The 18,070-nt window shown below is 36.3% G+C and overlaps 1 protein-coding gene across 1 annotated transcript; it reads right to left on the bottom strand.

Annotated features, from left to right (window-relative positions):
- Positions 1–3,625: 3,625 nt before the first annotated feature.
- On the bottom strand, positions 3,626–17,781 carry CLCA2 (chloride channel accessory 2). Its single transcript, XM_085303511.1, has 13 exons — positions 17,647–17,781; positions 15,842–15,992; positions 15,176–15,284; positions 14,093–14,261; positions 13,601–13,828; positions 12,697–12,924; positions 11,483–11,660; positions 9,961–10,067; positions 8,946–9,170; positions 7,130–7,400; positions 5,787–5,954; positions 4,924–5,160; positions 3,626–4,045 (listed from the first exon to the last, which is right to left on the bottom strand). The coding sequence occupies exons 1-13, from the start codon at positions 17,779–17,781 to the stop codon at positions 3,633–3,635; spliced, it is 2,619 nt and encodes an 872-aa protein (XP_085159637.1). The 3' UTR covers positions 3,626–3,632.
- Between the last annotated feature and the right edge of the window lie 289 nt (positions 17,782–18,070).

Genomic DNA, 18,070 nt, shown 5'->3' with positions numbered 1-18,070 from the left:
GTGTAACCATGGATCAAACTTCTGAGCAAAGAGCTATATTGTGAGAAAAAGCCCAGGGAGACCTCACTGGGGTTTCCAACCATGACCTCCACCATTGGCTTGGAAGCTGCGTTTCAGCTCCAACCCTCTCCCTTGGTCCCCTTAGGGCTGCACTGTAGTGTGCAAGTATACAAGCCCAGTATGCCTGGCCTTGTATCTAGCTGACCTGACCTTGCTTGGCCTGCCTTGTGACTGCTGGTGGCTGGATGAAGCGAGTGAGTGCCGCTAGAGCTATCTTTCTTGCCCAGGTGCCACCCTCACTGGTGAGGATTTTCCCCTTGTCTCCTTTGCAGTCACCTGCAGCTCCACTCCCTTCTCTAGCCTGTACTTGCTGTTCTCTAACAGCTTTTTCCATGTCTTCCTAATTTCTTCTTGTCTATTGCCCTTCTAATTGGCTTCACTTGGGTTAGAGTTCTTAAATGTCAGTTTGCCTCAAATAGCTTCTTAAACTTAATCATCTGGTCATATTAGCTTACTTCCTAAAGAAAACCTTTCCTGTTGCATTTAGTTGTAAACACTTTCAGTTGTTTTGTGAAGTACAATCCAAGCAATAATATGGGACTTTAGACCAAGGAAACGTTGTAGATTGAACGCTTACCTGGAAACACCGTGGTATGTCCGGTCACGTCTCCTTTTTTGACCTTTACAATATTTGGCAGAATCTTTGCGGAACTGGTGAGTTAGTGAAAAGTATTTGAAAACTTAGACAAAAAGAGTGTTTCCGTAAGTCTTTATGGGAAAGTCTGGTCTTGCTATTGTTTTTCAGCATTTTCTTTCCTTTAGAACAGTACTCATCGTTGCCTTCAGAGAACAGCCCATAAAGGGCACAACTCTTCAAATGCTTCTGTACTTGCTCGCTCCGCTCAGTACTACCAGATGGCAAAAGATCAAAGGTGACATGACAGTAGTTGGAATCTGGAGTGATCTTGATCACTCATAGTCAAGAGATACCTAATGAATGATCAAAATGTGAAACCATACACCTGCTAAGAGGCCAAATGTGCTGGAGAAATACTTCCATGTAGCCTTTTATGACCATCTTCATAGCTTATCACGCTATTAGTAGTTCTATTCTGCTAATAATGTGCAGAGGAACAAAACTGATTTTCTGTAAGAAAAATCATTTCAGTTTCAGAATTCAATTTTCATTCATCATGGACTAAGCAGTTAACACTTACTATCATTGGTCCACTGTAAAAAGCAATCTTACTGCAATTTATTAAGTAAAGCTGGCTATATTTACGGCTGATAAATTCTAGTTCCTATTACATTTGGGCAATAAATATACCTCCTTAAAAGTTTCAGATGCTGTTTGGTGTGTTTAGTTAACTTGAAATTTACTTTTTGGTTTAGCAGACACAATTGTTCCTTATTAAATATCTAATTGCATCACTAAGGGAACCGAAGTGTTTTCTGTTCATCCAATTTTCAAAGTTTAATTGCAGGTATGGGCACAATGTCTAAAAAAAACCTTTGTTTTGTAATCACATGAACACATTCTGTTTTCTATTTTTGGAGAACTACAAGGGAAAAAGTTGTTAGGAATCTTATTATTTGTTATTCTTGTTTCTTTCTACCTTGCGTTCTTTGTGCACAATCAATACCTTTGCGGTTTTGATTTTTTTTTCTCATTTTCTTTGCTTGTTTGACTTTGACCATAATAAAACTTGCACTTGTTCTTTGCTTGCTTGACTTTGACCATAATAAACCTTAAACTTGTTCTATCCCTGTCACTTATGCTTTTTCTTTGGATCAAGTTTTCTTTTTTTCTGCTGACTCCAGTACCTCTCCTCATTCCCTAGTTCAATTAAAAAGAAGAAAAAATTTGTGACAGATCTCAAAGGACAGAAGGGAGAACCTCCTAAGCAATTGGCAATGCTTCACCCATTTCTGAGGGTGCAATTTCACAACGGAATCTTAACTCTGCACTGTTCTCATTATCTTTTGCTGGAAACTCAACAGAGTTTTCAGCTGGATCAGAACCCTGATTGGATTTACAAAGATCACTTGGCGGCAGCAGAAGGAAGGTGGAAGCTGTGCAACTGCAGACAGAGTAGCAGGGTTGTTCCTTCCAGCTACAGCACCATGTCCACCCAGGACAGGCCAGGACTGAAATGCCACCTTGTGTCCTCCCTTCTCTTTGACCACTTCCTGTTTGCTGTCTGTTCTCCACCCCCACCACCTACTTCCAACTCAACATTCAATGAACAACTCAGGATTTTATTTCTTTCATCTTTTACATTAGCAGAGGTACCTTTCCTTAGATTAAGACTCATAAAGTGGAAATACATGACTTCCCTAATTCACAATTCTATAAAGAACAGGAACATTCAGGAGTGATAACTAGTCCTGGTGTCTTCAGGATTATTCCCTGTACAGCTTCTGTCTTCCTACTGCAGATTCTCTCATCTTCTTTTGTTTTATCTTTTCTTTCTTGTGTTATGAAGAGGTCACAAGACTCCCTTCTGTTCCCGAACTCCATTTTCAGTCCTTCCTTTCCTATGCCTTCAGTGCTTTTGTTCCTTCCCATCTATATTATCACCAAACAGCATGAACCATCAAAATGAAATCTCTCTTCCACCAGACTGTTTTTCTCAGCAGAGGCATGTTTACTTACAACTGCAGCTTCTGAAAATTGGGATGCTGTTGAGGTGGAGTAGCAGCAGCTGCTGACACCTAATAGAGATGCAATAAGGAGATGGTGGCAAATAAATATTAGATTTTGCAACTGTGATGCAAGCTCTCAAAGACTGTACCTGCTCCAAAATGTTCTTTATGCTTCTGTATTACTTCAGAACAAGATCCATTTATTGATATAGTGTCTGTTCAGTTTTGTTGTATGTAACTCAATAGCCAATTCATATTGAAGGAACAAGTCAAATTTGACAAAACACAGAGCAGATGATCTGGGAACTTCCATTTTTTCTTTTTTTTTCTCTTAGGCAGTGGAGTGGTAACATGACCTAGATTCCTGATATAAAATATTATAGTGCCTTACTTTTGCACAGAATGTTACTGCAAAATAATCACAACATTTGCAGTCTTACATTAAGGAGGAAACAAATGTAACCCAACACATCACACATTTTAGGATCTTTCTTTTATATTTGTGTATACGTATGTGTGTGTGTGTATATGTACACATATATAAAAATGTATACACAGAGACAGTTGAATTACAGACACATTTATAGAAATGAAAATATGAGCTGCAGGAGCTCATATTTTTTTTAAAGAAAAGCTCTTTTTTTAATAAGGCACATCACCTAAGGTATCTTGCTCAATTTAATCACAATCTTCATCCTGTAAGAATAGGCTATGAAATTGCATGGCATAGATATAAGTTGGTAAACATATACTGCATCTATTCAGTACAAACTATTTACACATGATTTGTTTTAATGTAACATGCCCTTCAGTTATAAAATTCATATATAACATGATATGACTACTAAATCACTGTGACTTCATACAAATCTGGAATGTGATTATCTGCTTAGTCTTTTTTCTGGTAGGACACCTATTTTTGTGTGGAAAAGCATCTAAACAAAAATTTTAAAATGGATGGAGGTCAGACAAGCTTACACTTGCTGTTAAAGCAACTTAGTTGTAGTTTCTAAAGAAGTTTTTTTGCCCTTTTTCTTTAATAAGCAAAGGGTTGTACTTGCTGTAAGACAAACTGCCGCTAATAATCCAAAGACTAGCAATAATATTGTTGAAACACTAAACTCCATATTAGAAGTAGGATAATCCATTGGAGGAATAAACATTACTGCTTGTGCAATATTAGACAGCTCAGAGTAAAGAAAGACTTCATCAACGGCCCGTATAGCTACATAGATTATGGTGATGTTTCCTGTTGTAAAAGCTTCTGGTTTAAATGCAAATATTTCTTGGTAACCCGCATGCTCAGGTGAGAGACTGGAAGCATTCACAAAAGTAGTGTTATAAAAGTTGTCCCTTAGATCCAGAGGAGTTTCACTTGTTCTGATTTCATAACCTGCAGCTGAAAATACAAATATTAAAAGATATTGTCATCTATGTTTTAATTATCATTAAAATTTTATATTTCTCTTTAGAAATATTCACTAGCATCAGCTTCATTAGTCAGTTCAGCTAGTGAGAAAAATAAATACTGCATGGTAGATAGATCTGAAAAAAATTATTTTGCTATCTAAAGTGACTGCTTGAATAATTAAACTTCTCACTGTGGCACAGTATTGAAATGAACAGATGATGGAGGTTATCATGATCCCCACTGAAGTCTCTCAGTATTCCTAACTTCACTGAATTTAACCTGCCACTAGGAGAAGTGTAATTCCTATATCTGATCCAACTCTGATGAGTTTATTTCTACACTCTTTACATTCATAGAATATGTCCTTCCCTTCCTTGAGTAGCAAAACATTGCAATTTAATAAAAGTGAGCCTTCCATCAAAATTGCAAGCTTCAGTTTTGCATTGTTTAAAAAAAATGGCTAATTAATTCTGTTTAAAAATTTTGCAAGAGTAGAGCAGGAACAAAGCCTGTAACCACTGTAGTGGTTCTGCAAAATCCCCACTGGTGTCAGTGAGACAAAATGCATTACAGGTATTGTATTGTGTGATGTATATCATACTGAATTACTAGAATGACACACTTAAACCATTTATAATTAACAAATATTTGATTCTTAATGAAGAATGAGAAAAGTTGAGTCTTCAGTTACTGCTACAAAGCCTAGAACCATTATTTTGCACACACAAAACCAGAGCTGGCATTTATAAAGGTGCTTCTGGGTACAACAAAATACAGTGGAAGTTAATTTAAAATGTCATGGAAAATTTACTCATTTTACAATTTCATCCTGGGCAGGAGACAGGCTAGCAAGCCAAGAAACATACCTTTGCCTTTGTCAAAATCATCTCCTGGTGCTGTCCATGATAATACGACTTTATCATTTTCTATTCTGGCATCAAGATCAATAATTTTGCATGGTGGAAACACATCAGCATAAGGTCCCACTGGAACTGCAGATATTATAAAGGAGCATCCTGCAGCTATTCTTTGGAAACCTCCTCTGCTGATTTGAAGATCATTTTTAATAACTGAGGGTCTTGATGGGTTCATCTTGATTTTACCTAAAACATTTTTTTAAAAAGTTGATTAATCTTAACTATTTGCATATTATTGTACTCGGCAGGTGAACTGAACCTCCTATCATTTATATTGCTTTCAATCTGAAAAATCCATTAATTTCATTTAATTACAGTTATTGCCAGAGCACTATCTACCTCTCTGTGGTTTCAAGAGTACTAATTACTAAGATAATATTAAATTTAAGTAAGTGTGATTTGTATAAAATGACTACAGGAGAGTTTCACTTATTGAACTTTAACAGTTCTTTTAAGTTCAGTTAAGAACTTCAAGAGTTCTTAATTTAAGATGATTGATTATAGTACTCCAGTTACTAAACGCACAGCTATTCCTTTCACAGGCAAAACACAAGTGCTTGTGCCTTACTGGTTGTAGGGTCTACATAGATACTGATGTATTATAGTTTATAGTCTGCTTTAAACATTGTTCTGTGGAATAGATAATTATTCTTGTGTTGAAGGGAAACAACTAAATTCCATGTTTGAAAAGCATTTAGAACTAAGTATCTCTTAGTTGGGATATTATTGATCTAATGCCTCCTATTAGCATTTGCAAAAGGACTTCATATATGCAGATGCTACATGCTTTTCTCCACAATACTTTGCCTTACCATTTTCTGCATAACCTGGTATATACATGGCATGACTCCACAGCATTGCAGTTTGTGGTATGATAGTTCTGTTAGCTTGGACATGGACTTCCAGGCTGTATCTGCCATTCCCAGGGAAAGAAAACAAGTACTTTGAATAGATACCATCATTCTTGACAATGTCAGAGCCTAGATATAAAAAAGACTTAATTTAACATCAAGTAAAAATTGGTGTGCTTTTGTAAGCCATTTAGATTCACCTATGGAAACTAGAATGTAGAAACAGTAAACAAATTCTCCTCTGACTTACAATCTGTGCAGATCCTCTGATTTTGATGGTAAAAGTGTTCAAGAAGATTGCAGTCTGAAGTTAAGATATCTTTTTCATTGTGTTAAGTGAAGGAATAGCTAATTTCTTAGCAAAATCATTTGTTATTTTATTATAAAGCAAAAGAATAGATTAGCAAAAGATAGACACACACAAAAAAGAGTTTCTTCATACACATTATTCATTTACTATAACCACCATTGCAGGTTACTGGCAATGTATCATTATTAGTAATCTTGATCTAATATAAACTCTGAGGCATATAGTGTTATGCTTATTCTTGTACAACAGGGAATCTACATAGCTGAAAAGCAGCTTGTATTATAAAACAGCTTGTGGTAATACATTTTAAAAATTGACATGGATCTCAAAACAGGCAAATGCTTGCCTAAAGCACAAGTGAATGTAGCCTGGCAACACAAGCATGCTATTCCTAGAGATAATGCTTTTTCTGGAACACTGTCAGACAAAAGGCATTTTCAGAAATTATTGATGCAAATTGCATTGCCAATAACATAGTAGACTAAGAAAGCTGGAAAATTTCTGAAAAAAAAACTTTAATTTTTGGGAAGCGTGCTGCTGAATCCAAATAATGATATTTACACCTTCTCCTGAAAATCACAAAATGCAGTGAAGCTCTAGGCCTGAATTTTTCTTGGAAGTGTTTACAGTTCAAAGCTCTGGACCTGCTTACCTGCTGAGAACATTTTAAGTTACTGAGTTTTAAAGGCTTTATCCTCCGATATACTAAACCTCATCAGTTTGATTAGCTTGAATGGCGACTGATAACTAATGATACACAGCACAATTCTGATTATTGGAATGGTTCTGTCCATTTAAATAAATGCTCATAAACAATTTATCAGCTGAGAGCTTATCTAGAAATAGTACCAATAAGGTCAGCTGCGCTCATGCACATTACCACCTAGCCGTGGCTACTTTGTCTCGGTGCCTTACATTACATGATGTTCAGTTAGGTGAGACCTTTTTTTTTATTTCCTATGTATTTTCAAATGTATTTCAACCATATTATTACCTGCTCCGTTGTCAAAAAGTTCCAAGGAAATTGGATCTCCATTCTCTGGACTGATAATGGCAGTCACATTTGCTCCAAGAATAGGTGAAAACCCTTGACTAACTTGTACGTAGACAACCATTGGATTGGGATAGTCATTTATATCTTTGCTCATATGGGCTTTCACAGACACAGCAGGAACAGTAGAATTTGCTGCTCGAGAAGTTACTATCATTGTTAAAACTTGAGGAGAAAGGTGAATATTTGTCAGTGTGTATATCCATTCCCCTGTCTGAAAAGAAGAATTCAAATCTTTTAAAATGAAATAACTCTCCTTTGGATAATTTAATTTGTGCTTATTTAAATTCTGTCAGCCTGTTTAAACTCAGTAACACCCTCTGAGTAGCTTTGTTTCTGTCAATGGGAAGACTCATGAGTAAGACTCAGTATGCAAAACTGTTTTGCAATTTGCAGTCCACCAGGCTGTTGTTCTGAAACTGTTCCATATGAGACCAAAGCCAGCAATCTGTATTTACTTCTCTTAAGTAGTCCATGGAAGTTAAGGATCAAGGATTGCTTTTATGAAATAGGATCTTCTTGTAGCATTGAAAAAAATCAGCATCTCTAGTTTCTTACTTTCTGGACATTCATAAAAATAATAAGGAATGTATCTTTTTAATATAAAGCAGAAGCACTGGAGTTCATTAAGCACAACAATGAGTTTACTAAATTAAGCAGGAATCCCTTTTGTAAATATTTCAAAAGGCCTTAATGTGCTCCACATAGCTTCTTCATGTTTTTAAATGCTTCTTATTTATTTCATCCCATAAACCTGTATTTCACGAAAGTCAAGATATTCAATTAATACTTCTATCTTCTTCCTCACTAACTTTCATTTATGAAACATAGATTCCCAAAACTCTTCAAATGGAAAAGTGATGAAGAAATTACCATCAACAGAGAGAGGAGTCAGAACCAAAATTCATGGGGTTATGTAAGGGGTTGTAGTTCAGACTTTCAGTAATTCAAAAATTGTAAAACTTTTCTAATGAGATTCAGATAGCAGCATCTGAAAGTTCAGTGTATTTGGTTGTGTTCATAATTGGAAGATAACACCATTACGAACATTTTCATTGATACAAGTATAGTGAATAGCAAGTTGAAACAGATCTAAGTGAGAAATAAATAAAATCTGTACATTTTAGATACTACTGTAGATCCATCACTTCATATATCTATATCTATCTACAGATAGTATAAATTTTCATGTTCAAATTCAATGAAACACATCCAGTATCTTCTGAACATATCTTTATGAAACCTGTCCCCTCTGTGTTAAACTAGTGCATCTCATCTAGTTAATTTAGGCCTGCTTACTGCAATTTTAAATTTGATACATAACTTGCTAGACTCGTAGTCTAATTTTTGGCACCTTTTATCCACCAAAGTATCAAATTTTCTAAAACTTTTATAATGGAAAAAAGTTTCTATGTACAATATAGTAATTTTAAATGGGACTTCTTGGGTTAAATAACTCCCATGTAACATTATATATTGCTTAGAGTGATAAAATTTGATCCACAGATAGGGTTCAGAAATTTGGAGATGAGTTGTAAATCAAACATAAAGTGATAGAGATAAAACCTTAAGGTAGTGCTCTTGAGCCTAGCAGGAAACTGTTTGGCACACAGCAGTCATGATATCATAGTTTGGCAGAATAAGATTATCTCATGCTGTTAAATGATTGTATTTAACATAACTTCAATAGAATGCAAACAATGTGCAGTTAGGAGGTTTCTCCCACACTTAAAAAGTAAAGAGAGATCTTAAATTTCACCTCTGCAATTCCTGGAATCTTCAGACGAGCTACATGGAAAATGGAATCAATGTCAAAGTCCTTGTTGGAGTAGCTTTTCCCACTGGGATCAGAGAGTGTGATCTTTGGAGGTTCAGGGGTTTGCCAAATGGCTACAAAGAAGGTTTCTCTTCCCACTGTGCTATCAATAGTCACTGTCCTACGCAGTTGTTTGTACCCTCCAATACTGTCACTAGCACTTTCAATCTATCAGAAAGAACAGAATGAGTCCGTCAGTTCTGAAAATCACATATGCTTACAAAGAAGATCATTCACTCCTATTTCAAATTATCAAATCTGTTAAGTTAAAAAGCCCCCGAAGTACATACCAACTTCCATTTTTTATAATGATTTGGGCCCTTATTGTCCCATTCACTTGTACAGTAGTAGATTTTAGTAACAGCTCCACTGAACGGTGGAAATAACAGAAAAACTAGGCCCAATGGCCTTCTTAAAGCACTGAATTTGTATTGGTTAGAACTACAGCTACATAGGATACTACTATTTTCCCAGCTGAAAAGACATTCTACTACTAGAGGAAATTATCCTTAAAAAGATTGCATACTAATTTAATATGAATGTAGATTTCCATTTACAAGTTCTTCCGTGAAGAAAAACAGCAGCAATAAATAAACAGAACTCTGGATGGAGACACTGCTTCGCCCTTAAGAGTTCCTTGGATCAAATTGCCAGATGTGATTCCCTGCCTTGCTTGAGGTTAAAATTATCTCTGGTGACAGTATAGAAAAGGTTTGCATATTCTACCATACAGTAGAATTTGAGGTAAATTACTACAATTTATCAGATTATAGAAAAAAAGTCAGAGTTAATACAGCAAGCCTATCAACCTGTGAAGAAGGGACTATAAATCAAGCTGAAGTGGTCACCAGGAAATAGGGAGCAAGACCTCTAGATAAATTTACTGAGTTCTGTTTTTGTCAAAAAAATAAAAAATAAAACAGGAAACAAAAACATTAGCTGTGCTTATAAAACAAACCTGAATAGATTGATTGAAAGTATCTCCACTTCTGGACAAAATTCCACTAAAAACATCCAGTAAGTCACTGAAGTCCAGTCTTTCTGGGACAAAAAACTTCAACCCTCCTGAAGCAGAGCACATGTTTTATTTCAAATGTAGTTATTTCGTATTACACATAATACAAGAGTCTTGATTAGATTCACAAGATGCAAATCCTACCACAAAGCTCRCAGTGGTATCGGGAAAGGAGGACAGCCACTCCCACCACCTGTGAACACTAACCATCTTATTTGTCCTAGCAGCTTTGAAATGCCGCTTGAATTCACATGACAACACGAGCTTACTACTCTGTAAGGACTTTTTAAAAATTGTTTCACGTTGCTTTAAGAAAATATCCTGGTAGTGCTACAAATTCACTACTACAATTCTAACCAAGTAGAACAGCCTATCAAGTTGTAGATCTATCTAGGCCACTTGCATGAATGAAGATTATTTTCGAGACACACGCTCAAGGCCAGCTTTTTAAAAGTGGCTATGTGAGTGAATAAGAGCTGTGTTCTTTTTCCAGCTATACAAAGAGGACCAAAAGAACAATTAGCAGACACATTTGAAAATTTGTGCCTTAATCTCCAGCTCTGACCCTCTAATACACATTCATTTACAGAGTAAGATTCAGCCCTGTTCAAACAACAAACAAGGACTATAAATGTCTCCTTTAATCCCACTTAAATGCACCTTAAATCAGCCTTATAAGCTAAAGTAAGTTTTACTGAGATACTCAGGATAAAATCAAATAATGTATCATGTTACTTTCAAATATCTGAAAGGAGTTTAAGCTTATTTTTAAGGTAGACTTTTTTTTTAATTACTTAGAAAAGGTACCTAATAAAAGGACAGAAGATAATACTGTAAGCCCTAATTATCTAATCAATTCAAGATAAAGGCAAAAGGCTAAATATTTGCAGTGAAATGTTAGGGTTCTTTGCACATTAAAAAATTCCAAGAATTTCAGAAAAAAAATAACACTTAAGAATTTTGCAATATAGATATTGATGAAATATGTGAACACTTAGGATAGAAATAGTGGTATATATGACAAATATTAGAAATTAACAACTTAAGTCTATGAATTAACTAAAAGCTGTTCATACATAGCAGTTTCTCCTGCAAAATTAAGTAATTTAGATTCTTAATTCTCATTGATTTTGCTACATCCTAATATCTATTAAAGTCTAGGACCTAGACAACTTCTGTTCAATCTAGTTGCCTGTATCATTGGTTTTCCATCTTTTTTTAGATCAGTCGATCCACTACCATTATTGAGCAGAGACAAAGACTTTTTCATAAGGAATTTTACTCTATTGACACTACAGCTGCTTTTCTTATGTACTTTTCATGGACAACAAACTATACCACTGAGACTCACTGAGATTGTTCAAAGAAGAAATGCATTGGCAAGTTCTCAATTTCACACACATTTACACATACACTGAGTTTACTAGACATATCTGAGCTGAATGTTTTCAGGACTGAAATTTACCTGTCTCTTTGGAAAACTGTTCGATTTCCTTAGCAGCAGAAGATCCAACAGTAATTGTATGAATGACTGATCCACTGTTAACCATATCAGAAAAACACTTCTTCATACTACTGTCCTGTCCACCTGTCACCAATATAATTTCAGATCCATATATATTTCCATCTTTCTTCCTGATGACCTGAGGCAGAAGGACTGGTATTAACAGAAGCAATAAGTAGTACAATCTGCCTTGTAATTGACTGACACTTTCCTCAAAAGAAAGTTAATCAGAACAAATGCCATGAAGTTTAACCACTGTATGGGTATAGAAATAACAGAGACTAAAATCAGAATATGGTGTATATGTGTGCTTGACAAGGAGCAATACCATGAACACCTCCTTTACTTCGCTTCCTCTCAGGTATTTGTACAGACACAAATCCTCATGGTAGAAGGCTGAGACTGCAGACTTTCACTAGCACAGAAGATGAATTAAAATCAGAGGAGAAGGAACATTTTCACTCCCTGACTTCTGCCTCATCTCTCTGACAAAGTTTTTTGCCTTGGTGGCAGGATGACTAAATTTCTTGTGAAGTATTTGCTGAGCTACTGCAGTACTCAATCATCAGGCAGCAGTAAACTGAAACAGGGACCATTTGATCTTAATACCAGAAAGGCTGAAAAATGCATCAATAAGAGCATGTTAACAAATTGATATTGCAAAACAAGACTAAAAAGAACAATTAAAATGTAGTTTTAGAGAAGATAAGTTGAAGTTAGCAGATAAAATCCTGATTACTCACAGGCAGCAGAACTGCTGAGAATGCCAGCATCATTTTTTTTAGAATTTATAATCAAAATGGCAACCTGAACAGTAGAAGGTAAAGTTTATATAGCTCATAGAAGTATGAACTGCTAAAATTAAAAAATTTTAACATATGTATCATTAAAATTTTCTATATATGTATATATAAAATTTTAAATCATTGCAAAGATCATATAATTTTTTTTAAAAAGATACAGAGTTTTTAATAGTGAATTTTGGTTATTTTTCTTTTCATTATTACTAGATGATACCTGTATAATAAGTACACTGGAAAACTATAATTCTTTTCAAACAATACAATAATCAATAGAAGATATTTGATGTGGCCAAGGAACAGAAATGCTCACAATTAAAAATGAAAGTATCCACAAAGGAGGTACAAACAGAAATAGTGCTCTCAAAGCTTCACCTCAGATGCCAGCTGCAGGCCTGCACAAACATTTGTTCTCTCGCTCCCTGAAGCTGCCGGTAAGTATGAAGCAAGCTGTTTCCGTACATCATCGCTGACTATCTGACGCACGTGAGTTTTGATCTCTCCTATATGACTGAATGTGACAATACCAACGTAAGAATATTCTTCCACAATTTGCAGTAAATACAATTCTGCTGCTTGATGCAATCGATTGATCCAGCTACCCTACACATAAAAGGAGTTAAAAGCAGTTTTGTAAGTATATAAAATCAAAGCTGCAAAATATGCAGCAACAGCTAAACTTCCTCTGCAAAAATATCAACTTTTGAGAGAAATAAGTTACCTAAAATATTCCTTTTTGCAAATTCCAGGATTAATTTTGATTAGACTACARAAACCTAAATATACTCTTCAACTTATTTTGCTGAAGATCAGCCCTAGGTAATCAAATGCGTATGCTGTTGAATAGTAGTTGTCTTCAGACCTTTGAAAGAGAAAAATGTCTTTTCTGGATTTTTTTTTCCTCTCATCTTGCTCTCTGCCCTTCCCACTCACATCCATCTTCCTCATGCTCCTGGCTCTCCCACCTATATACTTGGAGTGTAACAAGCAATGTCCTTTATTCCTCTCAAAATCTTGCCACCAATATCCAACTGGTCAGTATTCAACAACCCTGTCTTGGCCTAAGTCATATCAGAAGAGATCTTGATTCTCCTGCACCCAGAATAAAAGAAAACCCTGAGTTTGGTCAACTTGGCTCAGGCCAAGTTGCTTCCTTGCATCTGTAGCCAAACTTCACCATCTCTGCATAGAGAAGAATATTTTTAGGTATCTACTATGTCTGAAAACATAATATAGAAAAGTAAAATGTGCAATGAAATGTATCTGAGTACGAACTTACCCCAGCTATATTCTTAGAAATATCAAGCACTAAACATATCACTCTGTCTCTCTTCTGCAGCAATGAGAAGGAGGGAGGAGTAATGTGGCTGGTGTTGGTTATTGGAGGGTTATTCTTAAAATCTGTAGAGTTTCTAATTACTTCCCATGTGCTTCTGTAGTCACACATCCGATTCTGCAGATTGGGTGCTTCTCTGTTATGGTTATGTTCATCACAGAATTCAGCCACCTCAAATGGTAAACAAATAGACAAAAATCAAAAGTAAGCAACAAAAGAATAGAAGAAATAAAAATAGGGATGGAAGAGAATCTTCGCTGATGGTTCTTGTACCTAGTCAGGACATCAGCTATTACTAAACTCAATTTTACATTATAACTATATATTACAGTGTGTTTACTCAGATAAAAGTTGAAATAAATGTAACATTTCTAGGAAAAGGATGATAAATTTGCCTAACATTGAGAGAAATTGTTTTTATGTGATTGTACTTACTGATGATAAACTTTGCATATACATTATTGATGATACTGCAGTTTGATTTCTCTYGTGAATAAATGCACATCCTTCCTTAAAAAGCCCTGTTAGCTTATTAATAACACAACTACCATCAGTGCAGGATTTTTTTTCACAGACATAGATGCCAGTAAGATCAGAGGAACACCTAGGGATAAAAAAGAATGTATTTCCACTTAGAAACCCCACCAGGATATAGTGCTAATATTAATGAAGCTTACACTGTGTTCTGCACTCCGCCTATGCAAAACAAGTTATCACTGTAGAAATGTATGAATGTACACAGCAACATGACTCAAGGAAAAAACACTGATTTCTTTACTTCCCCATCATTTTCATCTATTTACTGAGAAGAAATATTACAGTTACAAACGTGAAGCATTACAGTTGTAGAAGTAGCCTTGTTCATTCAGTGGTTAACACTTCAAAATGCTGCTGCACCCTCGAAAGCTGTTAAATGGCTTCCTGGTTTACCAGAGGTGCAGGTGCTTGCTCAGAGGGTTCCACCTCAAAAGTGCTCTAATAACTGTTTCCTGGTGCCCCATTTGGCCATACAGGCAGGGAAGAAAAGCAAGCAGTGAACCAGGCACTCGGAGCTCGATAGTGAGAGCACAGGCAAAGATGTGCAGAGGCAGCAAAGCTGRAGAAATGAATCTGAGGTGAGAAAGACCAAAGTTTGCAGTGTACCCAGAACAGGGAGAGGCGAGGCGAGGAGGAAATGCTTAGACAGACAAACACCACGAGCGCGGGGGAAGGAGCATTTCTGAACAAGGTCCATTTCCTCTCCAGTGGCAGAGTACAGAAGTGATTTAGCCTCCAGAGTCAGTTCAGGAAAAGGTAATTTTCRCCATCACTGCTGAACCATCAATGACACAAATGTGTAAAGATGGATGTGGAGAAAATCACATGAGCTATTCATAAAGTAGGAAAGATTTTTAACGAGGAATAAAATAAGGACTAAAGGAAAAAAAAGGGACACCTGAAGGGTYTGTAGAAGCACACCAGTCAGGTTTTTAAAGTCCATCAGAATGGGCATCTAGAAGGAATAAAATGCTGAATTACCTTGTAACTTTAACCTGATTCTGGCCAGTGACATAAAAAGGTCTGTCGCTGTCATACTCATCGAACACCCCCCAGCGAAGGTGGGCCCACTCGTGGACAAAGACTCGGCCTGCAGGGAGAAGGGAATGGCGAATACACGGGAACTGCAGTCAACGGTACGCAAAATCAAGCAGCAAAGTTATACAGTGGACTTTCTGCACAGCAGCTATCCAGCAACCATCAGCCGTTTTTAATATCAAGTACTTCATTTTGGTAGCTAAGTGTGGCTAACTTTAAATAACATAATTTGAAAGTCTTAGGTTTTATGTATTTTAAAAAGTGGCTTCTCTTTTTATAATGTGTTTGAGCTAGAATTCAGTCCATAGAAATGTATGATGAAATGGTGATTCTTTTTAATATAAACTTACATGACAGTAAAGCACACATCAAATTGCAACTAAATATTTAAAGCTGTAGGTGGAACTAACCACAGTGAACCAGTGCATCCTTTTCTATTAGACACAATACTAATGAATTAGGAACAAAAGGCTATCTTTATGCATTCAACAAAAGTTTTGCAGAAAATGCATGGGAAAGTGTCAAACAATGCCATTTTCAGTATTCTTCTGTCTTTTGCTGTACATAACTGAGGACAAACCAGAAAATTAAATGTTTAAAGGAATTTACCACGTGAGCCATAGATATCCATGAAATAATCGTTTACTAGGAAGTTAGGTGTGAAATGGATATATTTTCCCATCTTTCCACAGTCTCCAGGTTGCAAGGTGTACGGGTCATCTCCATGTTTCCAATAAGGAGGTGCCACTATGACATCTGCCTAAAAATACACAATAGTAACTTGATTAAGGGTAGAAATATTTTCTGGGTTATGTGCACTGCTCCATGTAATACAATCTACCCCATGACTAAGCTCCTAACTTCTGCCATAGTATGACTAACAGCAATATTGCAGGCAGATTTCCTGGCAGCATAATGAAGACTTGAAGTGGGAGAATACTACATTTATTTCTTAATAAATGTAATACTACGTTTATTATCTAGCTGAGGTCTCCTCCATCCAACTTGTAATATGCATATGAGCCCATGGTATGTCTTTTAGAGGGCTATTTTTTTTATTTAAAAGCAGCAAATGAGCAGCAAAACAAAAGAATTCACCACTTCTACACATTTTTCCTTATCAGTCATTAGCCCTTTCAGTTAAAAAATGTGCCTTTGTTCTAGTACAAATGTAACCACCTAGGAAGAACTRTTGCAAAAATTAAGTGGGCTCTCTTACCAGAAATCTCACTCTTTGGGTTGCTAGTAACGTAACTGATTTTCTCTGGTAGCTCAACTGAACAGATTAGCCAGATGTGAAATAACTTCTATTGTTTTCTCATGGCAGAAGTCAACACTAGTGTTGGAAAAATATGTTGGGACAAAGTTCAAGCAAAGCAAGGTTCTGCCTTGCTCTAAGGATCTCCAGTGGCCACCTGTAAGCTGAGGAACTATTCTGATTTCTAAGTGATTTCAGGTGGATAACAGGCTTTTTTTCTGATGGCTAATACATTTTTGTAAATTATTATTGATACTATTACACAGTCTTGTAACAGAATATTTTGTAACATGTCTGCTACATATATCTGTTACTTGTGAGGCTGGTCAATAAGTACCAGCGGCTTTGCAAGTAGATAAACATATATTACTCTGCATCCTATTTCCTGGATAGCAGCTACATAAAGTTTTGACCAACTGTTATGAAGCAACCTCCACTTCTATTCTGCCTCTGTAGCAATGAGCTGTCTTTGTTCCTCTGATTTTCTTGGATTTCTTGCCAAGTCCTCTCTAATGAGTCTTTGAAACTCCACCTAGACAAGTATTACTGCTGTCTTCAGCACAATTGTGAGCCAGGAGTTTTTAAAGGAAAGATGAGTTAAGAAAGCAACAGAAAAAAGAAAAACATTGGAACTTACAAGTAAAGATTTCTGACGTGTTATAAATGTGAAACCAAGTGAAGAAATAAAACTGAGTATCAACATGGATGTCTGCCAGTCACAGATCAGATTTCTAAAATGCTTAACCTGCTGACAAGGATCTCATTTATGGACTGTGATGGATTTAACCTGGTGCTGTTACAGCCCAGCACTGTCTTGTTTCTCATTTTTAACCAAGAGTATGGTAGGGACCTATGATATTATTGATAAACACCATTACAACACAACCCTTAGCAGACATGATAATTTAGTACAGTTAAGAACAGAGGGTGCTTATTACTGAGGTAGAACAGACTATAAGGAAATTTTTCTGTTTGCTGATGCTCATTACTTACATATTTATTAGTGGTTCATGGAACACAGTTTTGCCTTAGGGTCATTCTCACATGGTTACTTTTAAGGTCACTTTTAAAATCTCAGCTACATTTGGGTACACTAATAAATGTGTATAAGAGACCACATCACACTCTATTCCCCAAGACAGGCTTTGAGCTCTACCGTGTCATAGGACTCATGCTTGGGAGTCTTGTAACTCTTCTCCGTCCACGTCGGGGGTACCAGAATCTTCACGCTCCTGAAAYGCACTCTGCCTCTTGTGGCATTGAGCAAATAGAAAGAAGCTTCACTGATCATCTCCTAGTGGGCATGCAACGAAGAGAACAGGTTGCTTGCGTTAATGGTATGTTTGTTCAGTGATCTGTGTTTTATAGGAGTAGTTGCCAGAAAATTCCATTGAAAAAGCGCTAAATGGCCTGATAAATGAAATGTAATGATTGCACCTTACGGTGCGGCAAGATTTCGCATGCCAGGAAACCTTTAGAACCTCTCATTAATTTTCCCGTCTCTGCTGGACGTTGCACATTAACGGCAGTCGCTTCGGAGATCGATAAAATGAGTCACCAAGGGTGGGGGAGGCTAGAAC

Source organism: Rhea americana, unplaced genomic scaffold, assembly GCF_003343005.1.
Source record: "Rhea americana isolate MKP2758 unplaced genomic scaffold, rheAme1 scaffold_2, whole genome shotgun sequence".
NCBI lineage: Eukaryota > Metazoa > Chordata > Aves > Rheiformes > Rheidae > Rhea > Rhea americana.
Note: the sequence above shows the minus strand (reverse complement) of the source record. Positions and strands in the feature narration are given on the sequence as shown.